The sequence below is a fragment of the Odontomachus brunneus genome, unplaced genomic scaffold, assembly GCF_010583005.1.
Source record: "Odontomachus brunneus isolate Ranch 3 - 2012 unplaced genomic scaffold, Obru_v1 Obru_scaffold_235, whole genome shotgun sequence".
Taxonomy (NCBI): Eukaryota; Metazoa; Arthropoda; class Insecta; order Hymenoptera; family Formicidae; genus Odontomachus; species Odontomachus brunneus.
Genome location: NW_022639685.1, coordinates 105,744 through 119,173, shown reverse-complemented (window position 1 = coordinate 119,173; position 13,430 = coordinate 105,744). Strand labels below are relative to the sequence as shown.

General features: G+C 36.3%; 2 protein-coding genes across 3 annotated transcripts in view; one reads left to right on the top strand and one right to left on the bottom strand.

The window, feature by feature from the left end:
- Positions 1-6: 6 nt before the first annotated feature.
- On the top strand, positions 7-11,258 carry LOC116852567 (Usher syndrome type-1G protein homolog). 2 transcript variants are annotated; one of them, XM_032833057.1, is made up of 7 exons: positions 7-237; positions 2,854-2,997; positions 7,080-7,352; positions 8,067-8,334; positions 8,528-8,836; positions 9,400-9,601; positions 9,736-11,258. In XM_032833057.1, exons 1-7 carry the CDS (start codon positions 215-217, stop codon positions 9,981-9,983), a joined length of 1,467 nt encoding a protein of 488 aa, XP_032688948.1. In that variant the 5' UTR covers positions 7-214; the 3' UTR covers positions 9,984-11,258. The 2 variants fall into 2 exon arrangements, with proteins under 2 accessions (XP_032688948.1, XP_032688949.1); XM_032833058.1 differs by having other exon boundaries at positions 2,837-2,997.
- Positions 11,259-11,329: 71 nt separating this feature from the next.
- LOC116852568 (UPF0472 protein C16orf72 homolog) overlaps positions 11,330-13,430 on the bottom strand; it is a 7,150-nt gene continuing 5,049 nt past the window's right edge. The window contains exon 6 of the mRNA XM_032833060.1: positions 11,330-12,813. The gene's annotated coding sequence lies outside the window, so the exon portion shown is untranslated. The remainder of the gene's footprint in view (positions 12,814-13,430) is intronic.

Genomic DNA, 13,430 nt, shown 5'->3' with positions numbered 1-13,430 from the left:
CCCAGGTGTAACTTGCCGCTCGCCCGAGCAGTGCATCGCCGAACGTTACACTCGGCACGCGGTTTGCCTCCGGGTCACGCTTCTTAATTTCGCTGCTCTGTCTCTCTCGCACTTCGACTCACGCGAGAAACTCGTCGTGTGTTTCTCAAATTACCGAACGATGTCTTGGTGAGCCACGTATTAAAACGCGAAGGAGCGAACGACACACGTAGAAATGTCCTCGGAGCGATTTCACAAGTGAGTGGATTTTTACGTATCATGTGTGTGCGAAGATGCACGTATGTGCGTGTGTGTATACATGCGCGCGCGCGTGTGTACGTGCGACTCCCTATATCATTTTCTTTGCTCTTGTTTTGGTACGCGCGCTCACACGTAGGACTTGTCCCGGGGTCCGGAAAGCGGAGAGAAATGTCGTGGGGCGAGGTACTCGCCTTGGAATTGAAAAAATTCCCGAGTCGACTGCACGCTCGATCGCGCGAAGCGATTCGATAGAACGGGGGGAATAGCGGTTAGTACACCTAAAGATCCATAAGCACAAGCATCGATAAAATTCACAAATTGAACAGTGCAAATCTTTTTCAAATACGCATTGCGGCTTTCTCCCCGGATATTCTGCCTTACATCGCCAAAAATACGAACGAATGTATTCGATCACTAATCGGTTGTGCGAATAGCTCCGCTTTTTGCGACGATTGTGAATTAAATTTTGCTTTGATACAACATAATATTTGAAAAGATCTTTTTGTCAATATACAGTGAGTTGCAAAACGATTCAAATATGATGAAGTTGGGAGCTCATCAAACTGCCAAAATTACCGACGGACTTTTACGCAATAATAATTAATCATACAATTAAAAACACTAAATAATAACACAATAATATAATTATTTCATGCCCGTCAAATATTAACTCTCAATTTTGGCAGTTTGGTGAGCTCCCAACTTCATTGTGTCCAAATCGTTGTGCAATTGACGAAAATGTTTAACGATTTACTAAATCGAGGGTTACATTATTCGCGATGGATCGACAATAATCTTTCATTCGTGCTCACAGAGAGAGATAGTCAGGACAGAATAAAAAGATATTAAAAAACTTTCACATCTATAGTCGAAGCGCACACTGAGAGAAGAAAAAATATTTGAAAATGTATTTGTATTTATAAAAATTCATTTCACAGAAATGAATTTTATATCTCACAAATAAATTTTCAAGCATTTTTCTCTCGACGCTAAGTTGTTAATAGGTTGTTAGAATAAGTAGAGACGGGTTAAGCGTCACGCAGTCATTAAGGCATGATACTTTAACGCGCTTGTTAGTATCGTCGAACTCGATAAGGAAGGGCGATAGCAATCGCGCAGGTATGCACATCCGCGCGAGGTGATGCATGCGATTTATTTAATAAAGGGATTAAAAGGCACCGAATACCTAGTTACCTACGAGCCCGGAATAACCGTGATCACGAGCTGTTTCAACGCGGCGCGGCATGCGCATCGGTAGAGCGCGTGCGGAATTTATGCATGAGAAAAGAGGCTCGTGCTCTTGTTGCATTCGGTATGAATCTATCGTCCGGATCATTCGCAGAAATTCCAAGCTCATTCCCGAACGTGTTAACGTTATAATTCGACGATATCAAAGCACTGGAAAAATATGTTACGAAAAATTAATGTTGGCACGCTGAGATGATTCTTCGCACAACGCGAGTCGAAAGTCGCGTATCGTGTCTCGCTTCGCTACGCGCAAAGTGCGCATATTTGAGCATTAGCACATTCCAATTTCCCCAATTAAGAGGAGAGAAATCAGGAATCGCTCGCGTCGCTGTTGCACGCATAATTTAACTCATAATTAAATTAAAAAATACCACGTCGCGCGAGCAACGTGTCGCGAGCGGCGGAATATAATCTGATGTTGAGACGCGTGGATGTATACCGACTTCACGAATGTTTCTGCTCGCGATGAGACTCGCGATTCTCTTCCGAGAAACGCGACGCAGTAATTAGAAAATGATCCGCTTGAAACGTAAGACATTGCGATGTGTCGCGCGATAAAATAATAACACCCCAGCTTTCGCAACGCCGTGCTTCGAATAAGCAAAAATATGCTTTCGTTGTTACTGGCAGTGTAATGTGTTAAGAAGAAATCAAGTATCACGACAACATAATACACAGACTTAAGTTCGCTGCGAATTCGCTGTACCAATTAACTTACGAATTAGCTAGGATATTTTTATGTACCGCATAACACATACTAAGATAATCTATAGAAAATATCCTCTGAATAGTATACTTATAGATGGATACATCTGTGCATGTAAAATCTTAATTTGTGAAATTGAATTTAGTTATTCGAGACAAAGATAGCCTCGAGTAAATTAGTTCATTTAATTCAACTATCCAAGATGTTCTCAGGTGTAAACTTTTAATTCGTTAACACGTTATCGTCCATTTAACAATGTAATAATCTGTTATAATATCGTCTTGAACATCAATAGCAGTGATTCAATACAATTATATTTCAGACGTGTCATTTTTTAAAAACAGAGAAGCATACTTGTAATTAACTACGTCATCGTAATTCACAAACGCTTGTTTGGAATTATATATATAGATCTTCTGTTTTTACTTACGAATTACAATTAATTATTAAAAAATCATTTTTCAACACACGGTGTCACGGATTCTCACGTGATGCATTTACATATCTGTTTTCTAATATAATTCATTAAAAGTGTCGATATCTATATGGTGTGCTGAATATCCGATCTTCAGTGATAGAAACGAGTTGCGAGTTACCTGAGAGCATCTGGCAGATCAAACAAAGAATAGTATTAATGCACAGGTTTCTCTTTGCCAAAGGGCTGCGCGAGACTGCGCATTGGACGTTCTGAAGGAAGCGACGAGAAAGGATTGTAACGTGCGAGACGAAGGAGGAATGACCCCGACATTATGGGCAGCCTTCGAAGGTCACATAGATGCCCTGAGACTGCTGGTCGCCAGAGGGTATGCGTATTTAATATTTTCTTCTGTTTGCCATGACTAAGCGCGAGTACAATGTGCGTGCGTTCAACGCTCACAACCCGAAAAATATCTCTGTAATAATTAAGAAGCATGTCTTCACGCTTACACATAATGCGAATCAACTGTTTCGTGATGAAAAGAATCGATGAATCGCGTGTCACGAGAATTCTCCTTGCAAATGCGGGTGCACCGGAACTATGAACACACGCACTGTACCTTACAATGGCACGCGATAGCTGACACACAGCGAGAGATTCTTGCCGGACCGCAAATAATACATTTAGTCATTGCGACTTGTTGTCGTGCCGAATGCGCAAAGGGAAAATATAAATAGGTATATAATAGTGGGTATTTTATTTGAAAATTATATATATATGGATGAGAAAAAACTACACCCATCTGCACTTATGCAAGTAATACTCAATAAATACTTAACCGTCAACGAATTCCATACATAAATTTTAAGAGCACGTATTTTATTCATGTCTGATTTTTGCAAAATCTCAAATTAATTAGCAATTAATATAACTAGCAATTATATAACAAGGACACATATTCGCGTAGATGTAAATCTCTAATATTCTATAAAGAATATATATGAATAAATATGTATATGTATATGTATATGTGAATATGTATATGTACATGATAAAGACAGTTTTATTTAAAATATCTTTATATCTGACATATAATATTAATCTTTAAATGAAATTACGTAGCGTTGAACAAAGATAAGTTACTAGTAAATAATAAACAAATATTAAAATATGAAGAATCTCGATTTTATACTTGCCTCATAAATACTTTTATACTTTATCTCGATTTTATACTTGCCCAAGTGAAATTTTAAAAACAGTAATACAATAATTACTTAGAGATATATTACTTGGAACGAGATATATTACTTGGAACGGCCCATTGTACAAGAATCTCGTCTCTAATGGTGATATATAAAAAATAACATTAAATTGTGCAAAAGTTAATGAGGAATTACATCGCGAGTTGCGGAAGTGAAGCGCATTCGGCGACAAATGTAATTTTGCGTTTTAACCACTCATACGAGACACGGTTGCCCATCAGGCACGAGGTCGTCGTGCCCCGTGAGCACGACAGCCCCACTACAACTAGTACCTGATAATTACACTCACTGAATATGCGGGGGACCCTCCACTCGTGCCAACTCCAAAATGCAGGGAGCCCCTCGATGCTTCCGGCGGTATATCACGAACACCCGTAGAACACTAGTAGATCTCCATCACAAAGCGTCATAAACAATCGCATTAATGTCTGATGGTCTTCCACAATCTGGAAACAAATTATAATTAGTTGCTGCAAATCATGATTGTTCATTTAATTCAATATCAGAGGCTACATGGAAAAAAATAATATTCTTATTTGAAGAATATTTTTATTGTTGACATCTTAGAAATAAGATTATATGATGTTAAATAAAGATACCAACAATATTGATATTCTTGCTTATTCATGGAAAAATGATTGTGTTAATTTTACTATATTTATATTGTTTAAAGATTAATTTAACTTCATTCAACGTCATATAGCTTCATTTTAACATTAATCTTATTTTTAAAATGTCAACAACAAAGATATTCTCCAAACAAGAATATTCTTTTTTTCTGTATAGATAAGCTAATCTAATTTCCTATAAAAAATAATGAGAACCTACGTATCATTCATAATTATAAAATATTTATGATTTATTTATAATAATATAATTGTAACACTTATTGATTGCACACGAGATTTGTAAATAGAATTATCTCTTATCTAAGCATGTATGTAATTGTTGAAAAAAACCTGCGCATCAACTTGTGAATGGGATAAAGTAACTATGAAATTATACAAGTATTGATTATAATTATAATTACTTGCAATTTGGTAATTATTCTGTCTCGTTCACAAGTTGACATATAACTTTTTTTTTCAACGATTAGATATATACTCAGATAAGAGACAATTGTGCTCACAAATAATACAATCGTTAAGTCATACATTTATTGTATCCCACAAGAACAATAGCTTTTATAAAAATCACGATATATAAATTGTTCTTTATTAAAATATTAAAAAAAAAAGTATGTATCTTCTAATGCTCCACTGTACTTTCTCCAACCATCACGCGAACGAGCATTTTGCACACGTGACGATTACACGGATAATTATACTCGTGAACATTTACACCTGATGTTAATCACACATTCCCGGCATATAAGATAAAATCAAATATAATTTCACTTCTGTCGTGGTCAATTTAAATACGGAAGAACGTGTCTTACACAGCCAATTACTTTATTTATATCATCGCAAACAATCATGAGGATCATTCTCGTGGATCCGTTGCACTGAAATTAATACTTGCCGAAATGATACTGATTTCGGGTGGACATTGGAAGCAAAAACATCCTGGGTGCGGATTTCAATCGACGTTTCTCATTTCTGCAAGCACCCCATCCCGCCAGCTCCTCGCTCTGCTTTCATATATCGTGATTGACATATACATAGGTAGCAGGAAGTACGCATTACAGGTGTCCATCGACTCTGCACAGCGGCGGAAACTGCGGTCGAGCGCACGAAAGACAATGGACTGCGTGTATATATAATAAAATAGTGGGCCGAGGTAACACTCCGCGAGATGCAACAGGCGCCGAAAATCCTTGCGCGAATGCACCCCGAGTAAACACATAACAGGCAATCGCCCATCTCGTCGACCTGTTTGAGAGCGAAATATTCCGGATCAATATATCGATATCGATCATGAAGGACGAACGCAACGAAAGTAATTGCAACATGGCGAACCGCGGATTCTGTAGCATCGTAACCGCCAATCAAATTGTTGATACGTGTGCACTCGTAACGCACGTTGTACTTTACAACTATAATAGACTAAATACATACCACGTAATCGACGATCGATGCAATCTACCTCGCCTATCAATGGGACGAATCGAAGAAACAACGGTCGTAAGATCGGGAGCTGCGTATCTCATCGAAATTTCAACGGAAAAGAACCGCCGAACTTCGTAGATAAAGCAGCGGAACACACCAGACCGCGGAACGGAAATTTGACCACTGTACCGACGAGAGCGTCACTCTGAAAAGTGTAACCCCCTGTGACTTGTGTCGTGATTTTAGAGGACAAGGGCATAACTAACTTATTAATATCGACGACCAAGATAACCACCCACTTGATTTCTCGCTTGAATGACTCGATCGAGGCGAACGGACGACAAGATTTCGCCCGGACGGAGACACTTGGAGGTTCGATAAAACTTTGGAAAATCGACACCCCGCAGAAAAACAACGCGAACTGGACCGCGGAACGGGCGGAAATAAATCGCAGAACCGATGCATGGTGCATATGCCGCCGAAAAGTACGCCCCCTAATTCCCGCCACGCGATTATAATTTAAAATGATAAATGTATAACTTTCCTGATTCTTTAACATAATCAAGGCGCAACTCTTCTGTTTCACTATAAATTTATTCAGACTGATCATTTGGCAATAATTATAAGTTTGATAATTATATTTGATTCATCGCAATAAAGTAGCTTATCAATGCATCGTTTCAAAAGACGTGAGTTTATTTTCGCAATAAACAAAAAGAAACAATAACAATATTATAATTATAATATTAATGTTATAATGTTATAATTATAATATTAATATTACAATTTTCCACTCGACAATGTGTGTGTTCAAATGCAATATAACATATATTATACATAACAGTTACATTATTGAGCAAAAAATTATAATATTAATGTAATATTACTGTTACTCAATGTTTACTGGGTCTTAATAAAAAGTGGAATATATGTCCACATATGTATAAATTGCTCCGAATTTCTGTTTTCCAAATATCCATTTTCAGCGGAAACTTTGTCACTTTTATTTTAATATTATAGTTATTTCAAGCATCATTTCGTACTTTATATGTTATTTATTACAAGAGCTTTTTAGCGCTTGTGTTGTTCGTGAAACGAATATCTAAACGATCTGCCGATCACACTTTTTTTGACGTAACTTTACCGTTTTGTCGCAGAGGTGACCCGGACAAGACTGATTATTTCGGTAATACGTGCCTTCATCTGGCAGCAGCGAGGGGTCACGAATTCTGCGTGAAGTTCTTAGTGAAATTCGGATGTAATATCTGGTCGCTGGACATCGACCGACACTCTGCCAGGGAGCTAGCGGCGATCAACGGCTGCGAGAGGATCCTGCAGTTCCTGGATCTCGCCCAGGCCGATCAGGAGCTGAACAATCGCAAGAAAAGCCGACTGCTCCGGGAAAAGGCGGAGAAGGATGCGGAGAAGAGGTGTAACTGGAATGCGAATTGTTTTTGCGCCGCCTGTGTGCGAGAGAATAATATCGCAGTCACTCGTGGATCGTACAGTAGAATCGTGCTTCCACAATAGAACACGGATGATTTCTTTGCACAAGATTTCAATTTTCCTTTTTATATCCTCAAGGCCGGCAAATTGTTGTATTGAATCATATTAAGCTTTTATTAGACAAAACGATTATTAGACCTAACGATTTAGCTGCATTATAGATTTACAAATTACTTTTCAAAATAATTCTAAAATAACTCAGAGTTTTAATTTTCTTTTTTACATCTCCAAGACCAACAAATTGTTATATTGAACTATATTATATCAAATTTTTATTAGACAAATATGACGATTTAATTGTATTATGAATTTACAAATTCGTATTAGTTTTCAAAGTAATTTTCGAATAGCTTTGACTGCGATATGCTTATTTAATTTTATTTCGAGACCTGTTTCTCAAGATAAATGCACAAGTGAATAATTAAATAAGGAATTGTTTCGTAATTTAATTATTTCTATAGATAAAAATTTATATTAAATTAAAAATAAATTATTTTTGTTAGCTCTTTTTAATTATTAATCAATAGTTAAAAGTTTTATATTTTTATATTACTTTCCTTTAACTAATTCATTATTTCTTTTCTAACACGTCAAGATTTTTATACTGATTATTAATAATTAAATATTTATTTGTTAAGATTGAAGGAATATATGAAAAAACAGAAGACAGCAGAGATGAGAGCAGAGAAAGAGCAGAAAAAACTCATAAAGGATCGTGCTAAATCGGACTTAGACACAATGAATGAGATGAACGGCCAGAGGCTCGGGGTACTGACCTTTAGAGGCCGAATGAAACCTTCACCAACATTCAGCGATATCGTCGGTACTACTACAAAGAGGAACGGCAGTACAGTTTGTCGGAAAGCTCTAGCAAAGAAAGCTGTCAACGACTTTAAAGTCGTGGAGGTAAAAAAGATATTTTAATTCATCAAATCATGAAATAAAAGTCTCGAATTATTTAATATTATCTTAGAATTAAATTAGAGTGCTACCTTTGTATGTAGAATACAGAAAACTAGTAATATATATATATATATATATATATATATATATATATATATATATATATAATGTGTTAATATATATTATCGTATTGTAGGTCGAAGTAAATGGAAAGAAATCCATTCGAAGTTTAACCGGTGTTCGACGAGACTCCGAAGTTATGTACGTAGGCACATACGACACTCAGCCTCAACACATGGGCAGAAGAGGCAAAATCTCTGACGTGTGGGGCACTCTGAGTAAATCGCAGAGCACGCCCGACCTCTTAGGTGAAAGGATATACGACGAGGAGGAAGAGGACAGGGAGGAAGAGAATCTGAATGTTGCGAAGGACACTACTTTCCTTCAGGAACCCGCAAGCATCTTTAATCGACCTGGTTTTGGGTCAGTGGCCTTCAGAAGGACGGTTAGTCTTAATATACAAAGTTTAGACGATACTTTCTTTTACGACGAGTAGCTATATAAACTGAATGAAGATAGTAAACTCGCGTTAGTATTATGAGTCATATTTTCATTTTTTGATTCAATTTATTGTTTGTTGTTTTTACAATTATTCTAACGTCACGTTTCTTACGCATTGCAATGACATTTAATCTCGCAAGTGTAAACGTTCCACGTGACTATAACCGCGCAATAACTACCTAACTGGTAAGAAATCAGTGCGCTTTAACGTTGCGTCGGTGTATTTTCTCTTGCAACGCGAGAAGAGCTATCGCTCGTCCCAATTGAGTCGTGATTCCACAAAGAAACAAAGAAATGAGCTGTGGGAATTGTTGCGGAAACGCTAACGATCTCCTAAACGGTTGCACCATAGAATACCACCACGTAACATAACGGAGACAATCATCGCACGCACCGACCACGTAATTATGTGGCAAGAGACGAGTAGATTGAAAATCGAAGAGCGGCAGATAAGCTAATTAATTTTTTTTCTGCGTATAACCGTTGTATGAGGCGCATAATTTTCAGATAACATCTACGCTGGACAACTTACCGGTCACACAGACGGACGTTCAACTTCAAAACGGCAACGTTCCTGCGAATGGCTCTGCAAATGGATCCATAAACGGCAACAAGTTTAGTCCTAATGGACATAACGAGGAGATCAGTATAGGAAGCGCGGGCAGTTTAGCGCGCAGACAAAGTCTGTGGGACGAGGATTTGCTTTCAGGCAAGTTGAACAAACATTGTAGCAAACTGGAGAAATTATTATAAATATTTAATTGAAGCTCCTGGCTTTTCGCCGCAAAACAGTCTAATATACAAAATTAAATTTATTAAATTAAATTTTTATCTGTTGTATAGAAGGCGAAGAGACGGATGAGGAATGGACACCTTTGCAGAGATTTTTAGTCGCCAATAATCTGACGTCAATACAACCTGTCTTAGAGTCAGAACAAATTGATTTGGAAGCTCTAATGTTGCTCACTGAGACCGACATAGCGGCTCTCAAACTTCCGCTCGGCCCCAGGAGGAAACTCACCAATGCGATCGCAAATCGGAAGAAAGCTCTTAGCACGTCGGGAAGCGTCATCAAAGACAGCAGATTGTGAAAATAGTGAATATTACATCAGCGAATAGTGCTATTGACGAAATTATCCGTCCATTCACAAATGTGTGACAAAATAATTATTAATAATATGTGCAGAAGACATCAGTTAAAGAGAGAAAACAAAAATGAAGATTCTAATTATCAAAAATGAAATCAAGATTTTTTTATACGAGGAAAGCAAACTAATCGATAAAAATTAAAGAGAAAAAATATAAAAATTTACTAAAGTTATTATATTAACTTATTCAGCTTGATTGAATAACGAATTATATATTGTAATGGTGCTATTCTAAATTTAGAAATATATGTCTGCACAGTCTTTATCATTTATCATAATGTTCTTAATAGAATTCCTTTGTGCCTTGTAATTTACATAGTTTATCTACCATTTTAGCGTATTTTTCTACCATTTGCTGTTATAAAATTGAAATGATCTCTATCAGACCGATAATTGATTGATATTACACAATCGGCTAAATTATAATCGTAATTATAAAAAAGATTGTTAGTAAAGATTATATGAAAGATAGGAAATTAAGGAAAAAGAGAAAAAGAATAATTAAGTACCGATAACACTAATAAGTAAATGGTATATGCCATAATAAGAAAAATTCAATACACTGCCATAAAACATAAGGCGTTTATGTTTTACTCTATTTAGATCTGTGCATTGTATCATTGTACTATACACGAAAAATTTCGAAAATGTCAAAATTCGCATATTTATTTGGATAATATAATCATACATATTCTTATAACAACTTTTGACAGTAACTATAGTACTAATACTCTAATAGTACTAATTGATACATCAAACCATATATAGGATAATTGTTGGGTATCATTGATAGAATCTTCAATTGCGTATAATAACCAAGATTTGAATTTCATGATCATTTATAAGGCATAACTATCGAGATTATCTGCTAGGATACAATAATAATGGAATATTGAACATTGGCTAATTTTCAGAGTAGGCTAATTATGAGTACGTAGTTGAGCTACCTGCTGAATAAGAATTGTATGTAGAGGCACTTGGTTTATTTGTAACGGTACATATGATTTCTATTATTTATCTCTATTAATTTTCGAAAACGATATGTAACTTTCATATTCTCGTGACATAAAAAATTGTAATAATGTAAAATATATTATGTCGAATATTGCATATTGACTTCGTAAAAGATCGTGTATAGTACACATTATACTATACAAAATTACGCAAAATGTACAAAATAAATGTATGACAATAAAGTATGTATATATATGCACACAAGATGATTTCTATTCACATGGAATCGCATAGGAAAACAGTGTATAATATGGGTAAAAAAGAATGTCTCTACATTTATCTTCTTTTTTCTCGTGATTTATTTGTAAATGATTATCTTACAAACAAGAGGCGCAAAAATATACAAGCTTCTTATGTTCGCAAGAAAGTAACAGCACCATTTCACGCCTTGCCATGAACGCGTTGTGCCCGATCAAGGCGTCATGTTCGTGCAAGTCTCATGTCACGGTACACTTATTCTCGCGGAAGTGCACCACAATTTGCAGCAATGTGCATCGGATAATAATAGAAAACAGGAAATAAATAAGAAAAAATTTCAATCGTTTATAAAATATTTCATACGTAGTACGTGTTTATACGCATTCATGCGTTCGTACGACATAAATATAAAAGGTGTAATACATCATTGTATCATCATGAATTTAGGTCTTTATGCAGGATATCCTCAAATTAGCGACTTTTGCAATTCTACGCAATTTTAATAACATATTCTCCGAACAATTTATTGAGAAAAAATCGATAGTTTATCAGAGAATTGGCCGTTGAAATTATAATCACCAATTGCGAAATATCTCATATACATAAATATAAAATATATATTAAACATTTCAGTATATCTTTTATATAATTTACACAGTGAATAATCCCAAAACTGGAAGATTATCTCATCGTATAAAAAAAAATTTTTTAAATGTGAAAAGGAAAAGATTTAAAAAATATATAAACACGATCATATTATAAAAAATCAATTTTTATGGAATAATTTTATATTTGCTCGATGCATTGCAGTGTCTGATGCTACATCTCGTAACCGCAGATTTCCGACGAGATAATTCTCCTATGAGAAAGGGAAAGCTCCACGTGTGTGGGAAAATTCTTTTCGCTGACCTCGAAGTGTCGTCTCTCGCGCACGGATGGCCATTATGCAAGATAGGAAAATGCCAATCGTACACACCAGCAAACGGCTACATACGTATTCGAGAGCCGGCCACTTGTTAACGAAAGAAGAACTAAACGATTGCCACCGACGATCTTAGGATCAAGGTTTTGATTATGCAATCGGGAGACGTACCACGAACACATGAAACGGAACGGTGGCAGGTCGGTGCCTGTAGAGTTGTCTCGGCATCGTATTGCCGAGATTGGTGCGCTCACTTACGGATAAAGTGTACCTAAGTATGGCATCTTCGTACGAGATATACCTAAGTTACGAATTACTTTCTTCTATCATAATTACGAAAAGAACATTTACACAGGAGATTTCGACATTGGAACGAACGTCAGGAAGAAACGTGTTGAGAATAATTATATGAACGTAGACATTTTGGGCTGAGCAGCCTTCGACGGCTCTCACACATTTCCTTGCGCGAAAAAGACACCTTTCTTCCGTGACTACGTTCGATCTGCATACGGTAGACTTCTAAACGGTTCGCTCGTGAAAAATAAATTCTCCACGGTTGTTGCGTGTTGTCTTTCACTGGTGCGAGACTCTCTCTCTCTTTCTCTCGCTGCCGACCCTGCATCGCCGCCGATCTCATCACTCAAAAAAAACAAAAAATCAATGATTACGTCCTTGGGACTTCATTAACTGCCGATCACACGATAAATATCATTGTTAAAGCTATCGCATAGTAGTCAATACTAGTAGTGATAATATTAGCAATATATCTATGGTTATCGTTTGCCGTTATTAGCATACGCTATATTTACAACTGAACAACAATCTTTGCTTCTATCATGAATGCCGCGCGAGCGATCTCTCGCGAGGAAACGAATAGAAATATATATTACGCTTCTACGTGATTTTTGAAGAGCGGTTAAGCAGACTTTCCAGCCAAAAACGAGTAACAAAAATGTTACAGTTGGGTGTACATAGTACATAACAACCTACCAACTCGTCTTGAATATTCATAACAATGTGTAACAGCCTTGTCTATTTGCCACTCACAATTAATCGTCTTCCAAATTCACATAGAAACAACATGAGGCATACTAGCTAGAAATAATGTACATTCACAATCATCGTCTTAAGATAGGGCGGCGTCTCACTCACTGATACAAATCGTTAAACACAATGTCTCTTTATAAAATACATTGTTATATATATATATATATATCTATCTCTATATATATATATATATATATATATATATATAT

Bases quoted from the DNA above. Each gene is read 5' to 3' on its own strand.
- LOC116852567 (XM_032833057.1), top strand. From the start codon at position 215: ATGTCCTCGGAGCGATTTCACAA. The intron at 8,837-9,399 runs GTTAGTCTTAAT...CATAATTTTCAG, and splicing joins CAGTGGCCTTCAGAAGGACG to ATAACATCTACGCTGGACAA. The intron at 9,602-9,735 runs GCAAGTTGAACA...TCTGTTGTATAG, and splicing joins GGACGAGGATTTGCTTTCAG to AAGGCGAAGAGACGGATGAG.